At 44.5% G+C, this 16,060-nt stretch overlaps 1 protein-coding gene across 4 annotated transcripts in view; it reads right to left on the bottom strand.

The window, feature by feature from the left end:
- PCDH11X (protocadherin 11 X-linked) overlaps positions 1-16,060 on the bottom strand; it is a 937,860-nt gene that overhangs the window by 787,252 nt on the left and 134,548 nt on the right. For all 4 annotated transcript variants that reach the window (XM_077308665.1, XM_077308664.1, XM_077308666.1 and 1 more), the window contains exon 2: positions 7,342-7,925. In XM_077308665.1, the coding sequence (XP_077164780.1) occupies positions 7,342-7,881 (540 nt within the window). In that variant the 5' untranslated portion in view covers positions 7,882-7,925. The remainder of the gene's footprint in view (positions 1-7,341; positions 7,926-16,060) is intronic.

The following is a 16,060-nucleotide window of genomic DNA, read 5'->3' as shown; positions in this document are numbered from 1 at the left end:
CCAAGCAGCATATGTGTCAGAATCCTGTGGTTTCTGCCATTATTTAGGTTGTTTATGATATCAGGATATGTAGAGTTTCATCTGGGAATAGGAGATGGGGTAGCTTGTCTCCTTTGTTGTAGTTCAATAGTTTGCTGTAGTGGAGAGCCAGTTTGGTGTAGTGGTTAGGAATGCGGACTTCTAAACTGGCAAGCCGGGTTTGATTCTGCACTCCCCCACATGCAACCAGCTGGGTGACCTTGGGCTCGCCACGGTGCTGATAAAACTGTTCTGACCAAGCAGTGATATCAGGGCTCTCTCAGCCTCACCCACCTCTCAGGGTGTCTGTTGTGGGGAGAAGAAAGGGAACGCGACTGTAAGCCACCTTGAGCCTCCTTTGGGTAGAGAAAAGCAGAATCTAAGAACCAACTCTTCTTCATCATCATCATCACCATCATCATCATCAAGGCCATACGCAGTCTGGGCCAGTGTACCTGAGGGACCACCTTTTTGCATACACCCCTCAAAGAGCTTTACACTCCACTACCTGCCTGGTGTTCCCTGGCCCCAAGGAAGCTCGCCTGGCCTCAACCAGAGCCAGAGGTTTCTCTGTCCTGGCCTCCACCTGGTGGAACGAGCTGCCAGAGGAGATCAGAGACCTGACAGAACTCAAACAATTCTGCAGGGCCAGCAAAAGGGAGCTCCTGCTAAGCATTTAGTTGAGGTCAAGGAGAACCAACAGCTTCCACTAGGCCCCTGACTCTCCCTCCCATGAAAATCATCACCTGACTTAAGCAACCATGAGGCTGCCAGTATGCTGTAGTTTGAATTACTGTACTCACCACTATAAAATCAGAGTCCAGTAGCACCTTTAAGACCAACAAGGGTGCTACTGGACTCTGATTTTATTGTGCTACTTCAGACCAACATGGCTACCCATTTGAATTTGTTCTCACCACTGTTCTACTCTTCAATTATATTGTTCTATTTTTATTTACTGTACTGTTACCATTTATAGCTACTGTTTTTTCTGTAGAGTTCCCATTCCATTACGTTTCATGTAAGCCTCCCTGAACCTCGGGGGGGGGGGGTATATAAATGTAATAAATTCTAAAAAATAAACAAATATTTTAAATATACCCTCTCAGAGCAGATAAATTTTGACCCGCTAAATTTATAGTTCAGCATCCTAGGCACTTTGCTACAACATGTCTCATCCAGACAGCTAACCATTCAGTCAGATAAGAAAACCCAAGCCAGCCTCCTGAAATGGGATCTCCTGTCACAAACCATTTACGCACTGGAGGTTTCATGCCAGGCTGCAGGCTGGAGTTTTAATTGTGGCAGGTTGCCCCACCTCTTCCTGCACCCACATGGAGGAGCATTTGCCCTGGTATACCTCATCTGCCCCCAATTTGTGTTTCTGCACAGGAGCTGGGGCAGTGAAGGTCCCAGTGCATAAACGGTCACAGTGAACCCTAACACCCATGCCAAGGAGCTCATGCCTATCCAACACAAATCTTCCAGCCCCCTTTAACAGAGCTGAAAAGAATATTACCTATGATGGTTCAAGTCAGACAGAGTCAGATACCTAAGCAGTACACAAGTTTTATACAGGAGGGGGAAAAGTAAGCATTCAAACCGCATCCCTGTGCCATTTTTCAAATTAACAACTAGCCAGCCACCTCAGCAAAGCTATACTCCAGCCCAAAGCAATTGAAAATGACTGATCTCTATACATTTCTGGCTCACTTCCCTCCTGCATTTGTTGGCAAAACCTACATTACTTCTAAAATATCCAAGCTGTATATTTTATTGTGCTTGATGAAAGGTTAGAACTTTTTTTTTTGTAAAAAAGCAATCTAGCAGCCAGCTATTTCAGAATCCTCATTAATGCCATCTCCCCCTCATTTATTAAATGGTTTCAATTTCTCCCAAGCAGCACTGACCACTGCAACAGCTGCAAAAACACTTCTTCTCCACCTGGGACCAGCTCAATTTGCCTGGGGGATGGGTGGAGGGGTAGGGAACTCCATCATTCCTCCCCGTCACACACAGTTCAGATAAATCAGATTTTTACCCAATGATGCCAAAGCAGGCATCCTTTTAAATAAACCTGTTTCTAAAATGTACCATAAAAATCTGAGGGATATGAGGGGATAAAATCTATGTCATTCATATCCAATTTTCATGCATTAAGCATTCTCTCAAAGAATATCTGTACCATCACATTGCCTTCCCAATGAGAAAAAGTTCACTCTGTTAACAATACCCTTGCCAAGGAATTTCTTTACTGCAATGCTTTATAAAGGTTTCCCCATTATTATCTTTATTAAAAAACCTATATTCTGCTTGTCCACAGGGCAATGGGCATGCTCTTTCATTGTGACTGGCATTAGAGACTTTGTAAAATAAGGGTCTTACATCTTTATAAAGTCATCTTTAAAAATAAAAATCAATCTAATATTGCAGTTCTTTACAGCTAGCAATTTGAGGGGAAACATGTTTCCTCAGATAAAGTCTAGAAATGAACTTATTTTTTCAGTTCAGTACAACCAGGCTGACAAACTACAGTGTTTAGGAAGGGGTATTTCATATAAATCAGTGGTCCCCAACCTTTTTATCTCCGGGGACCGGTCAACGCTTGACAATTATACTGAGGCCCGGGGGGGGGGGGTGTAGTCTTTTGCAAAGGGATGTTGCCGCTGCCGTCTGAGCCCTTGCTCCACTTGCTTTCCCGCAGGTGCCCCTGACTTCCCGCCGCCCTCTGGGGGGCACTTCCAGCAGCAGCTGCACAGTGCCATGCCGAGGGGGAGCCCCAGCCATGGCGGCCACTGGAGAGCAGCAAAGGTGAGCCAGTGGCAGAATGGCAGGGAAGCCTCCGAGGCAGCAGCCGGGGAGGAGAACAAGGAAGAGCCACGGCCCGGTACCAACTGATCCACGGACCGGAACCAGTCGCCAGACCAGAGGTTGGGGACCACTGATATAAATGATGACCCTCCCAAAAAAATAAAAATAAAAATCACCAGAAGCCAAAACTGTCCACATGCCTTGTTCAGAATCATGTCACGAGCAGGTGGTTCATTCACTTCAAGGAAAGTGCAAAGTCTGTACATGCAACCTTGGTGTAGTAGTTAAGACTGGTGGCCTCTCTGAGCTCTTCTCCCAGAGCAGTCCTGTCAAAGCTCCCTCAGCTCCAGTTACCTCACCACCTCATACGGTTGTGATGAAGGAAGGCAATTCTAGGCTGCTTTCAAGGAAACTGCTCTCTTCATCAAAAGATACAGACAAGTTTGATGGGTACTCTTCCTGTATCCATAGATGCAGAAACGCATAAATTAAAGAAAGAGATCTTTCTCTCACTTCCTTTCTCCATTCCCCTTATAATGAATAAGAATTCCATTGTCCTTTATATGAATATTTATATCCTACTTTTCCCACAACAAATAGTCAAAGCAATATAGAACATCACTCTCTTCTCCATCATTTTATCCCGATGTGAGGTAGATTAGGCACACAGTGACTGGGCTAAGGTCAACAGGCAAGCTTCCATGGTGGAACGGGGATTTGTACCTGGTACTCCCTTGTTTGATACTCTAAAGCAGGGGTAGTCAAACTGCGGCCCTCCAGATGTCCATGGACTACAATTCCCAGGAGCCCCTGCCAGCAAATGCTGGCAGGGGCTTCTGGGAATTGTAGTCCATGGACATCTGGAGGGCCGCAGTTTGACTACCCCTGCTCTAAGGCCAATACTGCATGGGTCGAAAAGGCAGAGAGGTCAATCATAGGGGCTAACCCCCACTTCCACATGATGCAGTCACCAGGCCGGTCCCCTCACAGGCCTGGTGCACATTAGGCCGCCACTGCCCCGCTTTAAGGGAACATGGATATTTCCCATGTTCCCTTCAGCATTCTTGGGTGGTGAATGGGGCCTAGCCCGACAAAAACCTATGGGGAGAGAAGAGCTGGGCCTTCCAGCTCTGGATCCTCCCCAAGCTACAGAGGCCTGAGGGAGACACAAAATGTCCCACTTGGCTCCACAGCACTTCACAATACTGCAGGGCCTAATGGGGCTTTTTTGGTATTTTAGCAGGAAGGTGGGATAGTGTTCTCGCATAATCCCAGCTTTCTGCACAACCCATGGCTGCATTCCCTGATGGGAGGCTTGAAGTCCAAGGAGGAGGCTGAGGCCAAGGATGGGGCCACCTGCATTCCTGGGCTCATATGAGAGCCTCAGTAGAGGAAGTTGCCTGCCCAGCGAGGGCAAATCAGAGGCTTTGCAGAAATTCCTGATAGTGCACCAGCTCCTGTGAGTGGCCCTGGGAGGGAAGGGCTAGCCATAAGAGGGCTGGCATGTCATAAGAAGTACCCTGCATATATTTTTATATAGTATAAGATCAAACCAGTGGTCCATCTAGTCCAGCACCCTATCTCACACAATGACCCATCAGCTCTACTTACAGTATGAGGGTAATGAACCCACAGAAAATGTCCTGCTGGATCAGACAAAAGTTGTATGTTTCCAACCATAGCCAACTAGATTCCTTTCCCCACAAGGAGGCCTACAAGGAGCCTGGAGGCCAATGACTCACCCAACTCTTGCAACCTAACACTCATATTCAAAAGTCTACTGATTTAGTCATCATATACCCACTCTCTGACATGAATACATTGAATCCGCTTTTAAACTCATCAAAGTAAGCATCTAACAGCTATGTGTCAGTACACCTGAAGGACCATCTGCTCTCATATGAAGCTACTCTACCATTGCAGTCTTCTTCGAAAGCCCTGCTTTGGGTGCTCCTGTTATCCAAGGCTAGATGGGTGGCAACCCAAGAAAGGGCCTTCTCGGTTGCATTGCTGAACCTTTGGAACTCCTTTCCCAGGGAAATGTGTGTGTCTCCCTTAATTGAAGCTTCCACCAACAGGTGAAGATGGACTTTTTGTTTATTTAGCATTCACTTACTAACTCTTATTAGCCCTGCTCCCTCTTTTTGCAATTAGATTTTTATAGGGTTTTTTATTTAATTGTTCTGAATATTGTATACACACATACACATGCTACTTGGAGCTATCCTTGAAGAGCATTTGGAAGCTGTAGCTAGTGTTGAATGCTATGGCTAGACAGGTAGTTGGAAGCAGCCATCGAGAGCATGGGACCCCAATATTACAAAAATTACACTGGCTAATAATCTGCTCCCAAGCCCAATTCAAGGAGTTGGGTTTGACCTTTAAAGCTCACATGCTTATGATAGGAGCATGTGAAGGATCATCTCCCATATGTTCCTGCCCAGAAATTAAGATTACAGGGAAAGGCCCTCCACACTGTCTCATCAATCATAGAAACTCATTTGCTGAGTTAACAAGAGAGGGACTTTTCAGTGGCAGCCCCTCTCATAGAGGTGTGCCTGGGCCACACATTTTAGGAGGCAGTTGAAGACATCTGATTAATTTGCTAGCAGCCCTAAACTATAATTTAAAAATGTGTTTCTTGTGGATTTATACATTTTATTTAATGTATGTTTTTTTCTATATCATAACATGCTTGAGCTCTGTATGGAAGAAAGACAGCTCATAAATGTTTAAAGTAAATAAATAAGTGTGCTTTAAATATTTTTAAATGCCTGAAATTTTTTAATATGTCGTTATTTCAATATTTTAATGGTGACAACCTGAACTGGGATGAAAAGGCAGCATAGTACTGTTTCAACTAAATTACAATAATAATTCTTAAAAATAACAATGGGGGAGTAAAATCCATCTGTGGATACTCTGCGTGAATGGCATCACCTTGGACATAAGGGTCTTGGACACAGAAGCCAAAGAAACAGAAACACTGTTTTGCCCTTCCTACCTGTTTTTTGTTTTTTTTGTAGTTACATCCAGTCTTCCTCCCTGTGATCTTAATACATTCTTTTCCTTTTCATGAATCCATTTTGTGCATTTCAGAGATGTCTCATCAAGAAAAAAAAAGAAATTGACTGTCCCCACTCATCTCAATGCTGGCAAATGTTCTTATTTGTAATGTCAAATGCTCTGCCGTTTCTGGAGAGCAGCCATCCTTACAGATGCCTTTTACCAAAGCAGACTGATCAAGCCAGTCAGACAGGCTTCCTCTTTACTTCTCGGAGAATGTTAATTTGCTTCAGTGAGTATCTCTATTCCACGGGGCTCCCATATTTGATTTCATATGCTTCACTGCCAGGGTGCTGGTCACATTCACTAAGTAGATTCCTACATCTGGCTTCTTCTTGACAGACAAATACAGAATTGCTGCATAGGTTGAAAACCGCCTGAGCGTACAGCTCTTACAGGTACAGCAGCTTGGAAAATCTAGGCTAACTAGTACTAAAATGAAATGTCGCCCGTGTTCGTTGACCTGACTACATTTTAGAATCATAGAGTTGGAAGGGGCCATACAGGCCATCTAGTCCAACCCCCTGCTCAATGCAGGATCAGCCCTAAGCATCCTAAAGCATCCAAGAAAAGTGTGTATCCAACCTTTGCTTGAAGACTGCCAGTGAGGGGGAGCTCACCACCTCCTTAGGCAGCTGAACTACTCTGACTGTGAAAATTTGTTTCCTGATATCTAGCCTATATCGTTGTACTTGAAGTTTAAACCCATTACTGTGTGTCCTCTCCTCTGCAGCCAACAGAAACAGCATCCTGCCCTCCTCCAAGTGACAACCTTTCAAATACTTAAAGAGGGCTATCATATCCCCTCTCAACCTCCTTTTCTCCAGGCTGAACATTTTAAAATTATGGGATCGTAACACAGACACACAATACCGTTGTGTCTTGAAATCCAGTTGAATTGGAATTCAGGCTGGAGGATCAAGGAGGAAAGCTAGCGAGGGAACTTCAGAATGCTTCTCTCCCTCTCATACCTTATACATTCCACATGCTGAAGAAGAAAGAATGGGTTAAACTTACATATGACTTGGCTTTCAAGAATGTTTGTGTGTCCACACATGAACACCCAAACACACACTCCTTTGGTGCAAGCCACAATCAGGAATGGGTCTACCATTTTAGATGCCTCAAACGCAATGCAGCTGGAAAAATCACAGCAAAACAAATACATAGTAGACTTTACGTTTTAAGACACATGAAAAATGCTTTTCTTTCATGGCCTGCCACGCTGCCTCCTCCATTACACCCATCTACTACATTCCTTAACTTCTCCCATCTTTTATTTTGACTCATAATGCTTAACTTCCCCAAACCTCCCCCACCACCACGCTATCACCCAAACCCATTGATTATGCATTGTTATAAAAAAAAAATACATTTTTCACAAACTTTAAAGGGAGACTGAAACACAAACTACAGCATAACCTTTGAAAAGAGAGTACCATTCACCTTAAGGAGTTCATAGTGCTGAATGCCGTTCACTCCAATGTCAGGATCGATTGCTGATGGAACAGAGTAACGTGAATTGATGGCAGTGTTCTCAGGGATGGAGATATTAATGACCGTGGATGGGAAAAGAGGAGCGTTGTCATTTATATCCTCAATCAGGAACCTGATCTTGACTAGCCTGAAGACTTCATCAGGCAGCACAGCCACTTCTATCTCATAAAAACAGCGATTCTCACTAAAAATGCCAGAGCAAAGCTTTTCCCGGTCAATGCGGTTGGCTGTGGTGAATATTTCTCCCGTATTCTCCTCCACACGGACCAGTGGAACGTCCCCAGTCTTGTACACAAGCTTGAACTGAAGAGGCGATGAGAGGGGCACATTGGGGTCGAGGGTCAGGTTGAGGTCCTTAAGCAAACTGCCAATTAGGACATTTTCTGGCAGCTCTTCCCGTACTGTGTAATTCTTCTCCTGTGCACCAGACTGAAACACGATGCAGGCTAACAAGACTGCCAAGAAGTAAGTCCCAGAAAGCAAGTCCATCTCCAGAATGGCTAAAGAGTTGTCTAGCCAAATGCCAAGGAGAGCTGGAAAATAAAAAGAAGACATATCAGCTCATTAAAAAGGGTTGCATTGCAAAAATGTCAACAACCAGAGGATGGATTTTTTTTAAGAGGGTAGAGGTGGAGAAAGGCTAAACATGAGCAAATACTTGAGGTGGTGGCTCAAAAACTAAGTCAAAAACATTCTACCTTTTTGTTATCAACATTGGTACATGGAAAAATGCTCAGTTATGCAAAGTTTTTACAAGTGGTCTTCTTCCACATGAAGTCTGTGGACAGAGACGATTAGAATCCCAAGGTTTCCTTTTGCAATCCAGTTCAATGGCCTTCCAATACTATTGCTTTACATCTTTCTTTGAGCAAGTACAATCTACTGGCAACTGTACAAGTTCCAACCTAATAAGGAACTGATTCAAATACATTGGCTATCAAGGTATGATTGGGAGGGACATGAGTTTGGCCAAGATAGGTCTCCTCAGAACTCTAAGCATGCTGCAGGAGGGGGGAAGAGTTATATGCATGAATAATTCACCAAAAAGACTGTCCTAAATTTCAGTTTAATCACTGGTTACATTCACATATCACAAACCAGCCTTGCCCATCAAACAAGCTGCAAAGTCCTTCAAGCTCGCATGCTCCTTCAAGACTATAATGGCTTTAAACCAAAATTAAAACTTCAGTTTAATCCTAGTTGGTAGTCAAAAGTTGAAACCACAGTTGCTAACCAGTTCAGGTGGCATGGCAAATTGCATGTTTTAAATTGGCACTCTGGAGACAAAGGGACACCTTGACCCTGAACATCACTAATGGCTCATTCTCATGCAGAGCTGAATGCAGCCATTCTGTCTGTGGCAATGATACATTCCTCTGAAGGACAAGGAAAGTAAACTTTCCCTGACAATACTAAACAGCCCTACCTAATCCCATCACACAAATTTTCCCTGCTGCCTTCTGATGCAATTTTGCCTGGACTTTCTCGTACTTACCATCTCAAATTATTTTGTTTGTATTTCTATATGGAATGTCGTGATCCAGATTTTACATCTTTAACCGCTCCTGAGGAGCGGATAAAATAAAGCCCTAAGGGCTATCCGAGATAAAAACGCGGCTCTTGATTCACCCCTCTGAGTGCCACTCAAGGGCCAAGCGGCCATTGGCTGCTTGGCCTGGCCTGGCCTCAGCCGCCAGGGGACTCACTGCGCAGAAGGACAAGCTGCCTTCCACCATGGTTAGTCCTCCCGCCGCCTTCCCCTCGTCCTTCCCCTCCTTTCCTGGCCTCGACCACCACCACGCTATCACCCAAACCCAACTACCCACCCAGCCTCCCCAGACCCCTTCCCACCCCGCTGCCACTTCCCACACTGCACACAGCCACACACACACAATCACATGCCCACCCACCCCTCCTAACCCCCCCAGCCTCCCAAGACCCCTTCCCGAGCCGCAGCTTTCACCACTGCTGCCCCTAGGCCACGCGGCCTGTGCAGCCGCCGCTACCACACTGCAATGAACCAGGCATGCGTGGACCCATGTGCATGCCTGGTTCCACAGGACACCGCGGTCCCGCCCCCATCGCCTGTGCCAGCCCTAGCTGCACCCTTTCCCTGCCTGAGACCCACGACTGCCACCCACCCTGAGACCGCCTTCCCCCCGCCTACGCGCAGAGAGAGGATGTCCCCCAACGCCCCACCTCTGCCCATTTTCATAAATGGGCTTTTTCCCTAGTAGGATAATAATCTGTGAAGGGTTGATGGGTTACATTATTCCTGCTCATCTCATACTTCAACAGTACAATTCTTGGATAAGAAACCTGCTTCTCAAAAGAAATCGTCATGGCCAGAGGGTCCTGTCCGGCCCCAAAAGGTGCTCCACAGACAATCAATATATCACTTACTGTTCTTCTGCCAGAATACGTCTGTACTTCTGGACACTCCTCAAAAAGAACCTCCCTCTTTTCATCTTTCATCCAAGAATAGTGGGAGCAAGACTGTTTCCTGGCTGTAAAAGGACAGATAGTTCTGTCTGTTTTCTCATATGAGAACTCAGGCTGGCAGGGAAAGCTAATCAGAGGGATGCCTGTCTGGCAGAACTCAGCCAAGAGCGGATGAAATGCATTAGTAAGTAATAGTCAGAGGTTCCAAAGGGCGGAACAAACAGCAAGTGGTTTTATGTCAAACAAGGAATTGGCTAGCCTGCATCTCAGAGGGAAATACCTTTATCAGTGCTGTGGATGTGAGACTGCTGGAAAGCCAGCCACAAGTGCACTGGGCCACGGTCTGGCACTGCCCATCGCCTTCCCTATTTAGCTTGCACTTAATCTTTAAAGTGCTTTGCCACCACAATCGGCTATCATGAGCTAAGAGCTACGTCTGGTGCCTGCCCAAGTGCTTATCAATCAAGTCCATTCTTATGTCTTGAAGGCACTGTGCTTTTGAGTGCCCATGCATGCTTCAGGCTCTTGACAATACACAGCAATGATTCTTTTGCTTTTTAACTTGCTAGTAATTGCATTTCCTTTGTGCCATGTATAATAATTCTATTTTTAGGAAGTAGGTATTAGAAAATGCAGATCTGAGACAATAAAACAGCAACCACTGTGACATCAGCAACAGGCAGAAGGGGAGGGAAGAATTTGCCTATTCCCTATGCCAGCTTTTCTCAACTTTCTTACCACCGGTAAACCCCTGAAACATTCTTCAGGCTTTGAGAAGACCTAGAAGTGGCATGACCATGCAGTATATGGTTGGGAAGCATAGTTGAATGCACACCCACCTGGGGCTGCTCCCCTTCATACCCTCCCCAGGCCCATGAGAGGCTGGGGAGGGGAGTAGATATGACCAAATACTCTTTAAGTATTTGAAAGGTTGTCACTTGGAGGAGGACAGGATGCTGTTTCTGTTGGCTGCAGAGGAGAGGACACGCAGTAATGGGTATAAACTACAAGTACAACGATATAGGCTAGATATCAGGGAAAAAATGTTCACAGTCAGAGTAGTTCAGCAGTGGAATAGGCTGCCTAAGGAGGTGGTGAGCTCCCCCTCACTGTCAGTCTTCAAGCAAAGGTTGGATACACACTTTTCTTGGATGCTTTAGGATGCTTAGGGCTAATCCTGCGTTGAGCAGGGAGTTGGACTAGATGGCCCCTTCCAACTCTATGATTCTATGATTCTATGATTCTATGATTCTATGACCATATATGGCCATATCGCCTGATAAATGTTTAACACATTTAAAAATATATATATATATAAAATAAATTAACTCCCAACCATTCAGGAAACCCTTCCAGGGCCTTCAAAAAACCCTAGTGGAGAAAGCTTGCCCTATACCTGCCTTAAAATGCCACCTCCTCAATCAAATCTAGTTGATTTGACCTGCATCTCTCCTCCCTAGCAGAGAAAACATATTTATAAATGCCATCACCTTTAAAGCTGTCACCTAGAAAAGTACAGGTACAAGTCAAATAGCCAACCTGTAAAACTCACAGGAATTTTATCAACTGACATGAACAGCAGATTTTGTTAAAAGCATGTCCTCCATTTCCAATTACCACATGAAAAAAAGGATCTTTCCTTCCTCGACAAGGCTTCTTAATTTTGTTCCTGTTTGGCAGTAATTTGCTTCTAGCAATAAAATCACTTTTTGAGGAATAATTTGCAGAAAAAGGAGCTCCACAGTAAATTGGACCAAATGCACAGCCCTCTCTTAACCAAGCAAATATATTTATTGCAAGAACCATCATTTTTACTGTAATTTGTCATTTGCATAGCCTTGTCTTATCTCCATCCTTCTTATTACTCAACACCCATTTACACATAGCGTTCCCTCAGTGGTGAATAGGCCACATAGATTTTTTTTTTAATCCGTCATTGTATGAAATGTGAGTTTAAAATATTGAACTAAAGCTGGCAGCCATTTATTGATGTGAAGTGTTGCATTAACTAGGGTTTAAGTGGCAAAGCTGTGCTGACAGAATTCATATTAGTGCTTTGGTTGTGGATTCTCCCCCATTTGGCTGTACATTATATTTGGAGTAATATCTGACCCTTTTTAAAAAGAACAATTTCGGCAGCAATTGTGGCTCTGCTGTGGGAATCATAGCAAACATTCCAGAGCAGGGATTCAAGTCATTCCAGAGCAAACATGCGAGACACCTATAAAGCAGCCATAGCAACCCTGTGTTCATTGCAGAGATTTCTGTTGTAAAGTGCTATCAAATTGTAGCCGACTTATGGTGATTCCTTAGGGCAGCGATCCCCAGCCTGTGGACCGCGGACCATATGTGGTCCTTCGACTAATTGGAGGTGGGCCTCGAAGGACGCCTTCTCCCCCCCCCCGGCCCTTTACTTCATCCCCCCCCGGCCCTTTACAACACACTTTGGGTGTCATTGTCTCCCATCACTCCCAGATGGGACTATCTCGTTGCAGAGAAACAAGCTCAGGGTTCCCATTGATTTGTCATTGTCATGAGTTAAAATTTCCATGAAAATAAAATGTTCCTTATGTTCATTGTTGTGGCGTGTCTGTATCTTATTTTGAAGGGATGTTTAAACATTACCATAGCGATCAGAGAGCGTTAGGGCAGTGGTTGAGAGTAGAGGAGTAAACTATTCCCCCCCCCACCAGGCCTCAGTAAAAGTCGTTGAGTGGTCCCCGGCGTTGAGTGGTCCCCGGTGATAAAAAGGTTGGGGACCACTGCCTTAGGGGATTCCAGGTACGAGACAGTGAGAGAAAGTTTACCATTGTCTGTCTCTGCAGAGTAACCCAGGACTTCTTGATAGTTCCCCTGGGCCAACCCGTATCGAATGAGACCAGCCTAACCTGGATTTCTGCTACGAACAAAACCAGAATGGAATCATGCCATGAACAATTATGCCTTTTGCATACAAGGCAGAAGGACAACAGAATATGTTCAGTTGCTTTACATCAAATCAACAGAGTCATCCATCATCTATTTTGTATAGGTACTTTTTCATCCAGGTCTCCATAACCTGTGGCCAACCAAGCTGAATCTACCACAGATTTGTGACCACCGTCACAGCCAACCATGCACTGTAACCTATCATCACTTTAGTATGCTTTCTTGTCTAGCTGCCAGTCTGGACTACAAAACATGAAAGTTTTTGTCATCTCACCAGCATCGCACATCAATGGTAGGCACACTCAGCCTGACATTTCACAGAAAGAAGAAACAAGAAGTTGCAGCCTTGTATCCTTTCCACTAAATTGATCCTATGACAAAATGCTACCAGATCTTTGTCCAACAGAAAAATACTTCCTGCCACAAATACTTCAGAGGAAGTCTTTCTACATTTAAGGAAGTATTTTTCGGTAAAAGGAATTCTTAGCAGAATAACACCATTACATCCAAAGTATTGGAATATAGTAAGAGGGTCAATCCCAGACCCTCTCACATGGACACCTGTTCCACAAATTCTGTTACCAACTTATAGCTGAATATGCCATGGGTTTTACCCAGGACACTCTGTGTGTGCAAAGTTTACCTGCTCTTGTTTCAAGCTATGGGCCCATTCTGACTCCGTTACAACAAACAACAGACATAAATGGTGTAGAAATGATACTGCCCACTTCTGCACTGGGCAGAAGTGCTACAGAAGGATCAGGAGCACCCAGCCTTGACTCCATTATCAACAGATGATGTGTCCAACAACTGAAATTCGCCCTGGGTTTTGGTGTTATGAAATCCTTATCCATGGTTCCTCTATATATTTGTGAAACAGCCTGGGGGGTGGGACGTGTCCGGCTGTCCAAGTTGGAATAAGGCCAATCTGATTGGCCCTGCTCCTGCAGTTCCCGCCCTCCATCCCTGGACTCTAGCCTCTTTGCTCTCAGATGCGCCTCAGTGCCTGAAGCCAGCAGCAGGTAAGGAGAGAGGGCCCAGGGCACAGGGTTGTGGTGGAAGGCCTGCTAATGAGGGCCTCCCAGCCTGCTGACTGCCTGCTAGGGAGCTGGCCAGCTCCCGCCCACTCCACTTGATCCAGCTGCCAGCTGCGGCCCAAAGCCACCTTAAGCTGCCTGGCCAGGGGCCAGGGGAGAGGACCCTTTCCAGGCCCATTCTTAGGAATGGGATTTGAAGCTAGTGCTAAGTATAATTTCTGAATTATACTATGAGTGAGGAATTGTCCACTTTTACTTTCTAATTTTGTACTAAGCAGTGTGCATGTGCAGTTTGCTGCAATTTCTTTGTCTTCTTGGTTTTCATTTTCCTTTTGCATGTGCCTAACCATTAAAAAATCATTAAAAAGGAAACCTTAATATGACAGCATAATGCAAATGTATGGAAATCCCTCCTGGGTGGCGCATTACTAGTACAAAGGGCCCAAGTGAACCACCACCGTTCCTGAGGCACAGCGAGAAAGTTTTACAATGATTTATCAATATACATTTTAATGAAAAAAGAAGTACAAATAGTCTCAAGTTATAGAAAGATGCAGCAAACTCCATGTAATTCAGTTCAGAGGAAAAAAAACCTGGAACAACAGCAGAAGGGAGAAATCCACTCATCCAAAGGCTGGCCGTGAAACTTGTGAGGTGACCTTGAGCAGATCAGCCTTCTGCCTCTCTTTCAGGCTACCCTATTTCACAGAATTGTTGGGAGGATAAAATAAGATAAACCACCATGTATATCACTCGGAGCTCCTTAGAGGAAGAACAGGACAACCGTGATAAATTAAGAACTGAAATAAATGATCCCACATATACAGAGAGAGGAGGGGGGGCTAGGGAAGAGCCATGGTCACCTTGCGTCAACCAGAAAGCCTTCTAAAACTTTTTTCACTCAGGACCACTTCTCGACAGAGAAATCTTTGCATGACCGCAAATATAAAAGTATATAAGAAGAGCATTTCTAGTAGCTCGTTTAAACATCTTTCCTTCAAATGTCACACAAGGTAGATTTTTGAAGATCCCTTCTCAGGAGAGATACTGTTTACATGGATGTAGTGTCCCTGACATGTTGTACCATATACACTGGCAGTCTTCAAGCAAAGGTTGGATACACACTTTTCTTGGATGCTTTAGGATGCTTTGGGCTGATCCTGCGTTGAGCAGGGGGTCGGACTAGATGGCCTGCATGGTCCCTTCCAACTCTATGGTTCTATGATTCTGGTGTGTCCTATGTTTGAAGTATATCGTCGCCCGTTAGCTAGTTATCTGAAGAAATTGGAATTCAGCTGTGCTAATGAGAAACATTGGATTAAAATGATACTAAATGTGAGGGACTCAGCAACGATTATAAAAGTAGCAAAGTTTTTGCTGGCAATTTTAAATGAAAACCTTTTTACGATGGATTTTACATCTGGAACTGTTTGAAATTTTCGTTTTGTGCTTTGCAATTTTATGCCAATAAAGGTACTCTGAATCAGTATAAAATAGGTATCCAAATCAAACATTTACTGATAATAAATCATAAAGAATTTTATTTTAACACAATTATTTGGTATACATATATTTTTACCATTTATTAAAACTAAAGCAAATTTGCATCCTATTCAGTGGATGTGCTTGTTTATTTTTGCATAAAGAATTAAATCCTGGCCAGTTATTTACTGTTAGGCCCATTATGCACGGCCGCCGAAACGGCGATTTCGGGTCAAATGGAAAACGCGGAGGGGGAAGACGCAAAGCACACCGGTTATGCACGGGGCGGGGCGCGACGGAGGCAAAACAAAGAGTAACTGCGCTTTCTTCCGCGTTTCGCTAACGCGGCTTTTTCGGCGGCATGCACCGAAGCTGCAGCCGGTTGCAGCCGGCACCGTGCGTTATCGGTGATTTTAGTCGCCGCCATTCCACCCCGAATATGCGTTATTCCCCCCGTGCATAATGGGTCATAGAGGGGCAATTCTTTTTGATAAGGAGTTAAGGGGCCAGTAAGGAAACCAAGATCCACCCAATGTTGCCAGCCTCCTGGTGAAGGCTAGAGACATCCTGGAATTTTTTTTTAAATTATAGCAAGGCGAAGGCAAACAATAACTTGCCATTTCAGCCAGACATAACAGGGTGGAGTGGTGGCCAGAGAATGGAATAATAATGGACTTCAATAAATACCTGTTTAAAGTGCATATGAGAAATGTCACATTTTATTGCTTCGTTACCTTCAGGAAGGAAATACTTAAAATGTTTTTGTTTTCTTTTTTCTT

Source organism: Paroedura picta, chromosome 13 (assembly GCF_049243985.1).
Source record: "Paroedura picta isolate Pp20150507F chromosome 13, Ppicta_v3.0, whole genome shotgun sequence".
In the NCBI taxonomy this organism is placed as follows: domain Eukaryota; kingdom Metazoa; phylum Chordata; class Lepidosauria; order Squamata; family Gekkonidae; genus Paroedura; species Paroedura picta.
This window is presented reverse-complemented; position numbering and strand designations above follow the sequence as displayed.